This window comes from Andrographis paniculata, unplaced genomic scaffold, assembly GCF_009805555.1.
Source record: "Andrographis paniculata isolate CXL003 unplaced genomic scaffold, ASM980555v1 Contig69END, whole genome shotgun sequence".
NCBI lineage: Eukaryota > Viridiplantae > Streptophyta > Magnoliopsida > Lamiales > Acanthaceae > Andrographis > Andrographis paniculata.
In genome coordinates, this window is record NW_026137605.1 from 9,179,753 (window position 1) to 9,195,943 (window position 16,191).

The following is a 16,191-nucleotide window of genomic DNA, read 5'->3' on the forward strand; positions in this document are numbered from 1 at the left end:
ATTGAAGGGGTTGATTATGATGAAACATTCGCTCCTGTTGCTCGTATTGAAGCAGTGAGATTGCTGGTGTCTGTTGCATGTTCCTTGGGTTTTACTCTCTACCAGATGGACGTCAAGACAGCATTTTTGAATGGATGGATTAAAGAAGAGATCTATGTAGAACAACCAAAAGGATTTGTGGATCCTTTCCATCCAGACCATGTCTACAGGTTACGAAAAGCCTTGTATGGATTAAAGCAAGCACCTAGAGCATGGTATGAAAGATTGTCAAATTATCTGCTGGAGAAAGAATACGTTCGAGGATCAACTGATAAGACAATGTTTATCAAGTTGAAGGGAAAAGATTTGATGATTGCACAGGTGTATGTTGATGATATTGTGTTTGGGTCGACTGCAGAATCCTTGAAGAATGAATTTGTGAAATTCATGGAAGCCGAATTCGAAATGAGCATGATCGGTCAGCTTAATTACTTTCTCGGATTGCAGGTTAAACAACATGCAGATGATATCTTTCTGAGTCAAACCAAGTATGCTCAGAACATGGTGGAGAAGTTTGGATTTCGAGATTCAAAAGGAGTCAGAACTCCTTTGGGACAACAAGAAAAGTTGTCGAAAGATGATGGTGGAAAAACAGTTGATCAGAAACTCTATAGAAGCATAATTGGAAGCCTTCTCTACCTGACTGCAAGTCGTCCAGACATCTCCTTCAGTGTTGGTGTATGTGCAAGATTTCAATCTGCTCCTAAGGAATCACATCTTAAGGCAGCAAAGAGAATTCTCAGATATGTCAAAGGAACGACAGAACTAGGATTGTGGTATTCCAACAGGTCTGGTCTTGATCTCATCGGATTCACAGATTCAGATTGGGCTGGCTGTTGTGATGACAGGAAGAGCACAACTGGTGGATGCTTTTATATTGGAGATAACATTGTTAGCTGGAGTTCGAAGAAGCAAAATTCCATTGCCTTATCCACTGCCGAAGCTGAATATATAGCTGCTGGAAGTTGCTGTGCTCAGTTGTTGTGGATTCGACAAATGCTGCATGATTATGGTATTGCTCAAGACTCATTCACCCTGTTTTGTGACAATACTAGTGCCATCAATATCTCCAAGAATCCCGTTCAACATGGAAGAACAAAGCACATCGACATACGGTACCATTTCATACGAGACTTGGTGGAAAATGGAGTATGTGATTTAAAGCACATTGGAACAAATGATCAAAAAGCTGATATTCTCACAAAGGCTCTAGATGCTGATCGATTCGAAAAGCTACGAAGGGATTTGGGTATGTGCTCAAGTCCTCCTTGATGATGCATGCTTAAATAAATAAATAAACATCTCCATTTTGTTTGGGAGAAAATTGGAGATTAAAAATAGTCTTCTGAAAATATCAAAAAGAAGAAGGATCATTTTGCGAAAAGAGAAAATTTGCACCAAGGATATTATCGGTATTTGGAGAAGGGTTTTAATTTTAAAACCCAAAAAGGGATGATTTGACGGCTCTGCGTCGCTGCTCTGGCTGTCATCACAGCCTTATAGGAAGTGGTGTTTCTGAGGACATTGAATACATAACTCGAACAGGTCACTCGTCTTCCTCATTTCGCGTGATTTCGCTGAGTACAGTGGTGAGGGTTATCCTTACTCTTCTTCCTACAATTTTCTCTTGGAGAGAACAATGGTGCGAACTCGCTTTGGAAAGGAAACAGGGTCAGGAAGTACAGTTGCTCGAGGACGTGGTCGTGGAAGAAACAGAGGTCGTGGGCGCCGTGGTGGACGAATCAGTTCTTCTCCACCTCCCAGCGAACCAGTTAGTGAGATTCCAACTCAACCTGAAGCAAGCGAGGAAGTTCAGGCTGTGGTCACTGACAGTGTGACTCCGCCCTCTCCTAGGGATCACATTGCTGATGCTGAGGAACTTGTGCAGAAAACCCTTGATGAAACTCAAAATGATAGTCCTGAGGATGATATTCCTGGAGATCTAGCGACTGATCATGCTGAAAAAGAGGACGATGGGAAGGAACAAGAGGTTGGTGAAGCTGATCCTAGAAATGTTGAGGAAGACACCATGATACACTCCGAGGGAGCCCCTGAATCTGAACACCAGAGGATCGAAAAGGGTACTTCACCCCTTCATCCTGAGGAACCAGCGGTTACTCATGAAGGTGCAACTGCTGAACTCTCTTTGTCTCTGTCTGATCAAAGTCTCAACACAATCATAGATAGAACTGTTGACAAACTTTTTTCTGAACGAATGGAGCATGAAAATGCTGTGGTGATGCCTGCACCGGTTGAACCAGAAACCAAGTCTGACGACTCGGACAATGCCCCTCTTGCCACTCTGAGAAAACGCCACTCTGGAAAACAAAAGAAGAAAAGGAAGATTTCTGATGACTTCTCTGGTCCTTCAAAGAAAAGAAAGAAGGTAGTGATTGCCAAGATGAAACTGAAGCAAAAGAAGTCAAAATCTCGAAAAAGGAAAGCTACACTTCCCCCAGTCTCGGCTGAACAAGCAATGGACGTTACACATTTCGACGATGGAGCAGAGTTGTTCGAATACGATATCTTAGCCAATCGGAAATTTGTTCCTGAGGCCCGTTTTACCGACCCCCTTCACAAAGACGTTGGCTTCCTCGCTTTCTTGAGGATGAAAGGATTGCGACGTTGGGCAGTCTGTCTCAAATCCTATTGCCCGAAGCTTGTCCGGGAGTTCTATGCCAATCTCACACGAGACGTACTGGAAGAGGAAAGTCCTTGGTTCCACAGGGCTTATGTACGGGGAAAGATGATTGAACTCAGTCCTCAAGTAATCAACAAGTTACTACATCTTCCGTCTGATAATCCTGAAGTGTATCCGTCTACCTTGATCAAAGAATCCCGAAGAGAAGTGGCACTTCGACTATCTGCATGGAAATCAGATGACTTTGGACGAGCTGGCCTGGGTGCAACTGAACTGACTATGAAATATCAGTGTCTGTTTCGATTTTGTGCAATGAATGTTTTTCCCACCAGTAATGGGACTAACATTGGATATGAGATGGGTAAGTTACTTCTCTGCATTGACAAACTTTGTGCTGACATCAATTTCGGCTTTGTTGTCATCTCCAGAATGATGAAGTATGCCCGCGGCAAGTCATTTGACAAAACGAACCTCCCATATCCGGCCCTCATTACACTGTTACTGAAGCAGAATGGGATCCTTCCTGATCCCACTGAAGATTCCATTCAAACAACATTTTTCAAGCCTAGGTCGAACTTGCACAAGCTTTTCAACGACTTTAAGGAACCTCTCCCAGCCGATCCGTCCGGTCAGCTCTTGGAAGCCCGAAGGATACTTCTTGAAGTTTTGCAGGAACAAGCTTCTATTCACTCCACCTTAGCTGAACATAGGAAGAAAATCATTCGTGCTCTACATCTTCATCCTCGGTTTGCCTCCGGTCCGGATGAGGAGGAGGAACTCCCTGACTTCCTATAAGCATCCCAGCCTTTTTTGGCATCTGTCCACGCACGGGGGAGAGATGCAGGAGAGAGGGGGGATTGCTGCTGCATTACTGGAAGGAATGGGATCATCGGATCATCAAGAAAGGGGGAGCTCGGTTTGAACTGTGTTTGTAGCATCACTGTGTCATGACTTCTTAACTTCTGCCTGTTGCTGTTTTAGACTCTTGTTTTGCTGTTCTTGGACTTTAATTTCTGTAAAGGCTGCATGTAGCCTTCTTTGGATTGATGGCATGTAAACCTAACCTTAACTTACTCTTAATTTGGATTAATCTACATGTGTGGGAGATTATCTCCTGCATTGTGTGTGTGGTCACATATGCCAAAAAGGGGGAGATTGTTAAGATAATCTCAATTCCTCTACATCTAATTTTGGCATAGTGACAAAAACACTTTTTGCTTCTGGGGTCGTTGGCTTTCAAAAACAGCAACTCTGGCCCTGCTGGTTAGTCCAATCATGCAGCCCTTGTGTCCCCTCTCGTTGGTGGCTGCTCAAAGACAAATTAGACATTTCGAATTTGTCTTCTTGTGATCAGAACTGATTTGATACAACATCATTCCTTGGTTAGATCAAAGGGAATTTAATGCATGTCATTTCATGGCTGCTGTGGTGGTATGTTTCATTGTATTAGAGTTTTGGGAAGTAGATAGAGTGATCTTAGAGAGATTGGGTAGTAAGATAATTATTGTGCTTATCCTCTCAACAACTTCCCTCCCACCTCCATGCATTAAGTAAGTGATTTTCATTGTATTTCTGTTGGAGAAGCTTGGAGATCAAAGGAAGACTGGAGTTCTGATCAGGGGAGCATTCGAACTCTGTGCAGCCCAACTATGACGGTTGTTAGTACGAGTTTGTAACAACTGAACCTTGAAGGGTAATTAATTCGTAGCGTGGGTTGGTGGAGGTTTGAGTGTTTTGTTATTAATCAGCACTGATTAATAAACACCTCCTGGATTGGTATCCCCCGGATGTAGGATGGTTTATATCCGAACCGGGTAAACAAATAGCATCTCATTTATTGCTTTGAAATACTTTCATTTACTTCATCGACAAGTGGGTGTCATAACTGTGATATAACTACGCTTCGGGAGGTTGGCCCATTTGGATTTGTGTATGAGGATTTATTGGAGTTGCACTCATTTCCATCCCAACAGTTTTTATCCAAACAATTCTCTAATTAAACCAATGACTATACATAATACTCTCTCCGTCTCATATCTATCTATTCATTTATTTTTTGTACGGAGTTTTAAAAATATTAGTATTATAGTATAAATCAAGGTAAAAAGACTAAATTATCCTTATTAGTATTGTATAATATAAAGGTAATAACATTTGTGTAATATATTGTAAATTGAAAGAGTATTTGTAATGTTAGGTAGATAGTACAATTACTAAAAAAAAATAGATATTTTGTCATAGGACGGATCAAAATGAAAAAAAATTGATAGATTATTAAGGGATAGAGGGAGTATAACTTATGGCCTCCCTCCAGTAATGTTATATTGATCTATCTATCTTGCAATGTTTTTAGGGACGCGCTACCTGACCACACTTGTCCAAACAAAACACAATGTCGAGAAGATTTTTTATACCAGATACTAGATAATTTTAAACTTATGACATTAGTACTAGATAATTACGATCAATTCTATTGTCTAAATTTAATGGATGAAATTGGATGAGTAATGGTGTCGTTGTCACCCGAAAATGCTATAGAAACTAAAAAAATATAAATACGATCAACAATTTTTAGATATGAAATTTATTTCAAAATCGATAAAAACTAAGCATTTTCCGTAGCAATTCATAAATCATGTACAAAAAAATTTAAAGATATTTTCAATTTTTTTCACATTGATCGGCATATTTAGCAGGTCACATAAAAACCATCACATGTTACATTTAGTATAATTTAATTTATTTTCAATAGATATGTAAAAGTTTAAAATCTTCACTAAATTCAACATATTTTTCCGTTCCCTTCTAAAGGTGTTCATTTTATTATTTTTGATCGTTCAAATACAAAATTTTTTTTTATTTACATCAATATTATTATATTAATTTAAACAATTAAGGTAAAATAACTTTTATATACAAAAAGTACAACAAAGTATTAACTAATACTCCTTTCGTCCCATATCAATATATCCATTTGCTTTTTGCATTGAGTTTTAGATATATTAGTATTATATTGGGATAAATTAGAAATAAAGATAAAAAGACTAAATTAACCCTATTAGTATTGTATGATATAAAGGTAATGACATTTGTGTAATATATTATAAATTGGAATGGTATATGTAATATTAGGTAGGTAGTACAATTACTAAAAAAAAAAAAAGAAATGAATACTTTGTTTATGAGACAGATTAAAATGAAAAAAAATGTATAAATTATCAAGAGACGAATGGAGTAATTATTAAGAGCATAGATTTTGACATCCTAAATTATTCTAGAATAAATATTTGTCTCTAAGTGAATTTACGAGGAAGGCAATATATTGTCAAAGTTCAATGATACTTTTGATTTATGACATCCATTGGATTAGGTATATATTTGATCCAATGGCTAAAATTAATTCAATATATTGTATTCCCTCGTCTCAAACACCGTGCAACATTTCTTTTTTGGTATGTCACAAACACCCTGCAACATTTCTAAAATAGAAAATAATTAATTATACTTAATCTCTACCCCACACTTTATCCCCTCACATCATCCAAATAAAAAAATAAAATATATATTTCTCTCTCCATCACATCACCTCATTTCTAAATTATCTTACTTAGTACTACCTACTTAAAAACCCATGTCAAAAGTAAATGTTGCACCTTGTTTGGGACGAAGGGAGTACATAATACACATCACAATTATTTGAGTGGACCACAATTGAGTGAATTCAATTGTTTGAGGGGCTTCGTGCTAGATAATTCTTAATAATATATAAATTTTAAAAGAATATTAAATGTTTATATTTATTTAAATATCACATTCAAAAATATTTTATTTAAATTAATTCTAGATATCTCGAAATATAGAGAAAAACATCCATTGTTATGAAAAATATATACTACTCCTATCATCTGCTCATGAAGTTTTTTCTTTTTTTTTTTTTCAATTGTTTCAATATAAATTACTTCATCCGTCCCACGTACCATGTCCATATTGCCGTTTATGTCTGTCCCATATTCCATGTCATTTTCCTTTTTTGAAAATGATTACACACCTTAATCTTATTTTAAATTTTAATTTTTTTTTTAAATTTTAATTAAAATAATTAGTTATTTTAATTTTAATTTACAATTATTTATATTATAAGATAATTATATTCACTAATACATTCTTAATTATCTACTAATTACACTCCTCCTAAAATGTCGTATCTACCATGTTGCAGACACGGTATGTGGGACGGAGGAAATATATTTTTCCATTTCTAATAAATATAGATTTAACTTCAAATTATAAATGGGCTCACACTTATATTTTTGCATGTCGATATCGCTATATCATATCAGCATATATAATGTTAAAACTAATTATGTTAATATAGTTTATTGAATTATATAATTAATATAATAATATTTACACTATCAGCAGCATACGTGTTCATTTTAGAAAATCAGCACTAAATCCTTTCCTAATTAGTCGTGTGAAAACTTATTTTAATATATATATATATATTTCATTCCTTATTTAAAAACATGATCATCTGTTTTGGGCATAATCTGAATAAATAATACTCTCTCCACTTGAAAATTTTATTTGCATTTTCTTTTAGTTTTTTCGCTAAATTTACTTAATGATTAATTTTGGCAAAGTCAATAAATTCAATATTTAATTATTATCCTTTGTTGAACACGCTTATTTTCAACAAATGTCACTACTTTTATTACGTTCACGTTCCTCATTATTTTAATTTCTAATTTACTTTTCAAAAATATCTTCAACTATTTTTTTACTTTTATCACTTTTTTAATAAAATATTCATTTTTCTTAATATCCGTGCCGGATTCAAATATTCTAATTTTTTTTTACAAAAGATACTCCCGTCCTAATTCAAAATATAATTTTTATCATTTTTATCAATTTCATTTCAAAATATTTGTTTCTTATTTTAGAAACTAATCATACAATAATACATCATTACACATACAAAAGTCAAAAAATAAAAATATCAAAAACTCTAATTAAAAAAAATTAAAATATATAATTTTTCCTAAAAAATAATAAAATAAATAAACGGACAAAAATAATAAAAAAATATAAATATTATAAATATGACAGAGAGAATATTATTAAATAAATTTAAAAAAACGGGTGTAATGGATTGAAACGAAAGGAGAATAAAAAATGAGTGAGTATATGTAATTTGAGGCAAATTTTTCAGAAAAAAATAAAAGAAGAAAAGAAAAGAATGGCAGAAAATGAACGGCTGTAGAATGGTGAGTGGGATCCCTAAATTTGGAGAATTATTAAATGAGTCACGTGCTAACACAAAAGGACCAATTCGCTAAAAAAATAAAAAATAAAGGACCAATTCACTAAAGCAAAGCGACAACGGACCCTGTCGTGTCTAATCCGCACATGTCGCCTTTTAAGAATATACACTTCTGTCGGTTACTACCACTTCTATTTATATCCAAACTTTTCTTTCTTTTACCAATTTTCATCTATTATTATTTTTTATTTATATATTACAATTATTTTAAAAAATACTATCGGCTTTAAAAATCTTATTTACTTTTTCAATGTTGATCTTCTAATATTAATTATAATATTAAAACATAGTACAATTTAATAAAAAATAAATGTGATCCTTAGAAGCGGAATGAGGAAATATTATTGTTTAATATTATACCAACTAATTTTCATCCATTGTAGTATTATCATTAAAAAAAAAAAAAAAAAAAAAAAAAGGAAATTGTCATAAATTCGAAGGTATGTTTCAACCTATAACCAAATTTAAAAGGTTATGATTTTATTTTTTAGAAAATAACATTTATATTGTAAAAAGTTGTTGATTAATAATTTTTTAAACACTTCAATATGTACATATATTTATTAAATTTATTCTAATCAAATATGGAAGATTATAGGCTTTTTTTTCTATGTTTTTTTTTTCCACAAGATTTTTTTTTTCAAAAAAAATAAATTAATACACTATACACATTCATTATTTATATATTTTCTACACAATTTTTTATATCTCACATAAAAAAATAAAAATAAAAATAAATTTCAACAATATACATAATCATTAATTAAATAACATTCCCATCCAAGTTAGAACCGAACTTCCAACTATGATATCAACCTATAACCAAACATAATCATTAAATCTTAACTAACTCAAAATAATTTTTATTCATAATTATTTCAATAATTTATTTTCAATTATATTTAATTAGAACTAACAAAAATAAATATAACCGAAATTTTGAAAATCTAATTCGGACACTATACGCAAATTAGAATTAGATTGGGCCAGACCTAACTGAAAATTTTTCAAATAAAATAATTTAAATAATATATTCTTTCCATCCCATAACAAAATATCCATTTTTTCATTTTAGTCGATCCAATAACAAGTATACATTTTCTTTTTTTAGTAATTGTACTATCTACCTAACATTACAAATACTCTTACAACTTACAATATATTACACAAATATCATTACCTTTATATCACACATACTAATAAGGTTATTTTAGTCATTTTTACTTTATTTTTACTATATCCCAATATAATACTAATATTTCTAAAATTATGTACAAAAAGTAAATTAATATTTAGTTTCGGGACGGAGGGAGTATTCCATAATTAATTAACTATATTCATGCGTTTGTTTTGAAAATATTAGTGAATATGAAAATTATGTGGAAAACTCAACGCACAAAAATATTTAATGAATATTTTAAATAATTACACAATAAATTATTATAAATAATAATTATTTTTTTTTCGAATTGTAATATTGTTACAAAGATTTGAACTAATAATTTATCTAAATACTAAAATAATTTATGATCAAAATTAATTAATAATTAGTTTACCTATAAAACATTAAATAAATAAAAATATTTTACCATATAACAATATTACAGCAAATAAATTTAAAATAGTTATCTAATACGTAGCTTTTTGATAACTTTGTAAAAAAAATTGTGATATAATAAGTCGGAATGAAAGAATATACTTTTATCATAAATTGTACTATCAAAATTATATAATTTAAAATTTTAAATTAAATTAAAAAAATAGACCTATTATTTGTGGTGTGGACAACCTATCAATTAGTGTGTGCATATATAGGGGTATAACTAGGGGGTAGCGGGGGTGGGGGGTAAGGTTTCCCTATTCCATCATTTAATATGTTAATATAATTTATATTCTTTCTATTTTATTTTAAATGATATTTAGGTAGTTGATGTTTAATTAATTAATAATAATAAATTATGATATTATTTTATTAATTTTATACAAAAAATTTTGTTAATAATTTTAAAATAAAAAATAATATATATAATTAAAGGAAATTTAGAATAGGTATTAAAATATTTTAAAGTTATATCTCCATAAAATATGTAATATGAATATTATTTTTGTATAGAATAAAAATTTATATAATATACATATATATATTTATGTATAATTAATAATCCCTCCGTCCCACGTTGGATGTCTGGATCTATGTAGACACGGGAATTTAGAATAAATATAATCAGTAGATAATTAAAAATGTATTAGTGAAAATAATTATTCTATAATATAAATAATTATAAATTAAGATTAAGATAACTAATTAGTTTAATCAAAATTAAAAGAAAAATTAAATTAAATTTTTTTAAATGAGATTAAAGTGTATAATCATTTTTCAAAACGAAAAGTGACATGGAATGTGGGATAGACAGAAACTGCAATATGAACATGATAGGTGGGAAGGACTGCAATATGAACATGAACATGGTAGGTGGGACGGAGGGAATATAATTTATTATTTTTTTTTATAAAAGATATGAGAATTTTAAATATATATAAAAACACAATTAATATATAACATTTGAGTTTATTTAAGTGAATCGATCACTTTCTCAAACCTAATCAGTTTGCACGACACTAAAGTTGATATATAATATAGCAATAATTCTTTTGATTTATAGGAGAAAAAAAAAAAAAAAAAAACCCTTAAAATATTAAAAACCATCGATGAGTACGATCAACTTATCATCTCTGACTAAATATCATAAAATAAAAATAAAAATAAAAATAAAATAAAATGATCTGATTACATCAATTTCGAAAATAACCATAATAATAATTGCTGAATGCTGACATCCCAATAAAGTGGCACGTACCAAATTTCAAATGACAGAGCATGTGCCCACAATTTTAAAAATAATAAAATAATTAAACAAATAAACATGTTGCAATATGAAATAAAATAAAATAAAAATAAAATAATACGTTAAGATTGTTGACCAACTCCCTAAGTCCGCGGTGAACGGCCCAGATCCGATCCAGCCAATTGACTCAAAATCTTCTCAAGAGCTCCACGGACTTCAACTCCAGACCGATTCATTTCCCGCGCGGCTACTATATCAACCGTTGGAGCTCCTCCTGCGTTGAAAGTCCAGGGATCTCACAAGATTTAGTTGATGAACAGCCCCATCCCCTTGGAAATTAATCAGCCTATTTAATAAAAAAAAATAAAAAATTCAAAAAACTCTATACATATTTTTTGCGTTGTAAAATCAATGAATGTATACCAAGATGATGATGACATCTTCTTTTGTCCCTTCATGATTGTCATCACATTGTAAAATAATTGTAAGAAAGGCTATAAAGCACCCCCCATAGCAGCCCCTCATGTGTGTATTTTTTTACTTACACCCTTTTCGCTCTCCTCTCCATCCCAATCCTTACTTTCTCTCTCTAGACTGTGGCTGCTGTTGAAAAACTTGGGATTATATATATAGTGGAGTGACTATTCTTGGCTTTACATATTTACACAACCCATCATTACAATACAATTCATTTCACTTATCTATATAGAGATAGAGAGAGAGAGGGTATCTAGAGAAGGAAAGAGAAAGCATATCAAAATGGGAAGATCTCCATGCTGCTCCAAAGTGGGATTGAGGAGAGGGCCATGGTCAGCAAAAGAAGACAATTTACTCACAAATTACATCCAAGAACACGGGGAGGGTCAATGGAGATCTCTACCAAAGAAAGCTGGTAGGGTTTGTTTGATTTTAGAGAAATTTAATGATGTCTGGTTCTTGATTTTGGGTAGTTTTGCAGTTTAGTCCCTCTGACCTTTTGGGTATTTGCAATGAAGGGCTTCTGAGATGCGGCAAGAGCTGCCGGCTCCGGTGGATGAACTATCTCCGGCCCGGAATCAAAAGAGGAAATATCTCTCAGGACGAGGAGGATTTGATCGTAAGGCTCCACGGCCTCCTCGGAAATCGATGGTCATTAATCGCCGGGAGGCTGCCGGGTCGAACTGACAATGAGATCAAGAACTATTGGAATACCCACCTCCTCAAAAAGCTCAGGACCGCCGGAATTGAGGTTTCCCGGCCGGGGAAAGTGGCCGCCGCCGCCGCCGGGAAGAAGAAGAAGAATAAGAAGCAGAAGAAGGGCGGCGGCGGCGATGGAGTTTTGAAGGGTAATGGAAGCGAGGGAGAGAAGACGAAGATTTATCTTCCGAAACCGACGAGGGTGTCGCCGGCGATTGCGAGGGTGGAGAGCTACGACAGCCTGGCGAGCGGCGCGTCGTCGTCAAGCAGTAATCCTGGGGAGAAGGCGGCGATTTACGCGGCGGTGGGGTGGGCGCCGGCGATTTTCGATGTTGACGGCGCCGGCGCCGGCGAGGATGATTTTCTCGGCGGCGGGTATGTTCTCCCGGCGATCGACTCCGCCGATTCGATCTCGAGCGATGTGGACATGCTGGAGAAAGTCTACGATGAATACTTGCAGCTACTTCAAGAGAATTGAAAATAATCGGCGGCGGAGGCGCGGCGGCGACGGTGCCGGAAATATGTTCAGTAAATAATAATAAAAATAATAATAATAAGAAGAAGGAAGAAGAACAAGTTTGTGTGGTTGGTGTTTTCTCGACTATGCTAATGGCTTTTACATTGTTTTAACTATTTTGAGTTAAAAAGACTTTAATACCCTTATCGAAATTGAAACTCTTTCTTTTGATCTAAAACTTCTGATTTTTTACTATTTTAATTTACATTTTATAAAAAAAAAAAATACAAAACATCTTATTAAATATTATTTTAATACTATATTTGTCTCTTATGTACGCATTAGTTTGTTTTTTGCACCGAGTTTTAAGAATATTGGTATTATATTGGAGTGTGACATGAATAAAGTAAAAAATATTAAAATATGATATAAAGATAATGATATTTGCGTAATATATCGTAAGTAAATTATAAGAGTATTTTTTTATGTTAGTAGAAAGTATAATTATTAGGAAAAAAAATAAAATGAATACTTTATTATGAAATATACCAAAATAGAAAATAGATGATCAAACAAAGAAGGGAGTATAAAATTTAAATCAAGTTTCTTTTCACACCAATAAAAAAAAACATACTCAAAAAGAAAATTATGCGTTTCTTTTGATGAATTTGTAAAGAAATTGATTTGAATTTGGTATGAAAATAATATTTGATAGAATTTTTTGTGAAAAAAAAATAAATAAATACCATGAATAATAAAGAAACATATCATGAACATTGCACTTATCAATCAAAAACTTTTTGAATAATAATAATAATTGAATATTTAATAGTATAATATTTTATAAAATAAATAAATATTTGATAAAATATCATTTTAAAAATATTAATACTCCCTATTTACATTTGATAAAGTAACAATTACTTGTATGCAAATATTAAATATATATATATATATATAATATTTTAATAATATTTAATGTTATTTTATGCTGAATAACTAGTTTATTTTTATTAATTTATTTGCAATGAAATCTTATATTTGTAAATAGATACGATTTTAATGATATTTATAAATGTGTAATCGGTAGATATTTAATTTTTTTTAAGTGTAACTCTTTTCAGGAGACCAACAAAATATTACTTTCTCCGTCCTACATACAATGTCCACGTCATTGTTTCTGTCCGTCTCACATACCATGTCACTTTTTTTTTTGGAAAATGATTACACACTTTAATGTCATTTTAAATTTTTAAATTTTATTATATTTTTAATTTTTAATTAAACTAATTAGTTATCTTAATCTTATTTTATAATTATTTATATTATCTAATACATTCTTAATTATCTACTAATTGCATCCCTCTAAAAATATCGTGTCTACAGTGTAGCAGACACGGTACATGGGACCCATGGGACGGAGGGAGTACATTTTTTCAATGCCAAACGGGTATGCCGACGTGGCATTTCAATTTGTAGGCAAGATAGGGACATGTTGAAATTTAATAATTTAATAAGTTATGATTAGTTCTAACTATTTTGTTTTATGCTGCGACTAATAATAATATAGTTGTTACGCTTTCGTGTATTTTGAAAAGTAATTAAAAAAATATTTAAAAAAAAAATGATTTAATAAGGTACGATTAATTCTAACTATTATGATTTAATTTATTCCACGACTAATAATGACTAAGTTGTCGTGCTCTCGTGTTGTTTATATTTAAAATATTAAATAAAATATAAATATATAATGTGATATGTTTCTTTCAAGAAAAAATTGATAGTAAACAATTTGACCAAACAAACCCATTATTGTTTTGTTGTTTATAATTTTTTTTATGCAATTACTAATATTATTTTATAAAATTAGGATATTTTCTCACGTAAATATAATATTAAATTATAGTTCAAAATCAAAATCAAAACCCACTAATAAATCAAAGAAAGCATAGTATTGCTTAAAAATACGATAATAATTATAGAATTTTATCTAAAAACGTTAAATCAAATACTAATTTTTTTTTATTTTAATGTTTTTTTTTAAAAAAGAATTAATCTAAATGGAAAGTTCATTGGTTTTATTTTGTAATGTTTAAGTAATTACATAATCATTGTTGTTATTGAAAGATGTCGTACTTAATATTTATTCTTTTATATGATATTTATGTTAACTAATAATTATTTATTATTTTACACAAATTAAATAAAATATATATTTTAAAAAAAACAAAACCCAACTGCTAACATGTATAAAAACAGTTATCGAAACATTGACCAAAGGCATTATTGAGATTATGCTTCGAGGGAAGTATCTTGAAAACAATTAATTAATTAATTTTATAGATCACTTCGATAATTGGAGTGCAATAAATAATTAATAAAAAAATCATTGTAAATTATTTAAATCAATAATTAAAAACATGTTTATCACTTCGATAATTGGAATGCAATAATTAATTAATAGAAAAATCATTTGTAAATTATTTAATTTAAATAACATGGCTGGCTTGTCTCTTCTACTAATAATAGAGGAGCACATCCCGTGATATGTGCTCAATTCTCATTAAATAATTTAAATTAAATATTTAAATTCACTACTGTAGGCAGATATTTGTAATTAATATATTAGTATATAATTACAGTAAATATAAAAATAAATATTTCAAAGATAAATTAATCTAATCAATCATACAAATAATATTACAAAAATAATTTAATAAAAAGTATAATTAAATTGTTGAACATCTATTTAATACTCCCAATGTCCCACTTGAAACTATTATTTTGGAATTAAATTATTATAATTAAATTATTAATTTCAAAATTTTAATATGCATTTTGTCCTACTCAAATTTATATATAATGTTATTTTGGTTTGTCCATGCAAATCAATGAGTTTTCTATAATGACAAATTAAAATAATATATATAATAAAATATTTTTAACTTTCATATAATTTACATATATGTGATCAACTTTTAAGCAAAATTTTAACACAGCTAAGCCCATAAAATTATAGAAATATTCTTAAATATTTTTACTCAGCAATAAAAAATCGATTATTTTTAATTTACTATAATATATACATATAAACTGATAATAAGAAGTATACTATTTTTTTGAAGTCTTTTTTTAGTTCCTATAATACAATCGAATATGACTAATTATAGATTATGTTCCTCGGGTATTTATTTTAGTATTTTTATTATTAATTATTGAGAACTATGAAAATATTATTATAATACTTATTATTACTATTATTATTTGAATATGTTGTAAAGAAAATAATACTACAAAGTTTATTAATAATTAATTATACACAATATTTTGTAAAAGTAAATAAATCCATTTAATTAAAATTGCTTTACACGAGAAACAGCTTTCAAATAATTAATTAGGATACCATCAATCATGAGATTATATTAATTGTTTTTTTAGAATGCGTGAATAATTAAACATTCAAGATCCATACGCAAAATAATTATATAAAATAATTAAACAAAATATATAAAATAATTAAACAAAATTATATTCCCTCCGTCCTATATACCGTGTCTGCTACACTGTAGACACCGTATTTTAGGAGATGTGTAGTTAGTAGATAATTAAGAATATATTAGTGAAAATAATTATCTTATAATATAAATAATTATAAATTAAGATTAAGATAACTAATTAGTTTAATTAAAATTAAAAAATTTAAAATAAG

At 30.5% G+C, this 16,191-nt stretch overlaps 2 protein-coding genes across 2 annotated transcripts; both read left to right on the top strand.

Moving 5' to 3' along the window:
- The first annotated feature begins 1,678 nt into the window (after nucleotides 1-1,678).
- On the top strand, nucleotides 1,679-3,475 carry LOC127264014 (uncharacterized). Its single transcript, XM_051293340.1, has one exon. The coding sequence runs from the start codon at nucleotides 1,679-1,681 to the stop codon at nucleotides 3,473-3,475; it is 1,797 nt and encodes a 598-aa protein (XP_051149297.1).
- Nucleotides 3,476-11,408: 7,933 nt separating this feature from the next.
- Nucleotides 11,409-12,674, top strand: LOC127264140 (transcription factor MYB123-like). Its single transcript, XM_051293560.1, has 2 exons — nucleotides 11,409-11,741; nucleotides 11,845-12,674. Exons 1-2 carry the CDS (start codon nucleotides 11,609-11,611, stop codon nucleotides 12,501-12,503), a joined length of 792 nt encoding a protein of 263 aa, XP_051149517.1. The 5' UTR covers nucleotides 11,409-11,608; the 3' UTR covers nucleotides 12,504-12,674.
- Nucleotides 12,675-16,191: the final 3,517 nt, after the last annotated feature.

Excerpts from the sequence above, each read along its gene's own strand:
- LOC127264014 (XM_051293340.1), top strand. The coding sequence starts at position 1,679 with ATGGTGCGAACTCGCTTTGGAAAGGAAACAGGGTCAGGAAGTACAGTT.
- LOC127264140 (XM_051293560.1), top strand. The coding sequence starts at position 11,609 with ATGGGAAGATCTCCATGCTGCTCCAAAGTGGGATTGAGGAGAGGGCCA. Across the intron at positions 11,742-11,844 it reads ATCTCTACCAAAGAAAGCTG|GGCTTCTGAGATGCGGCAAG; the intron begins GTAGGGTTTGTT and ends TTTGCAATGAAG.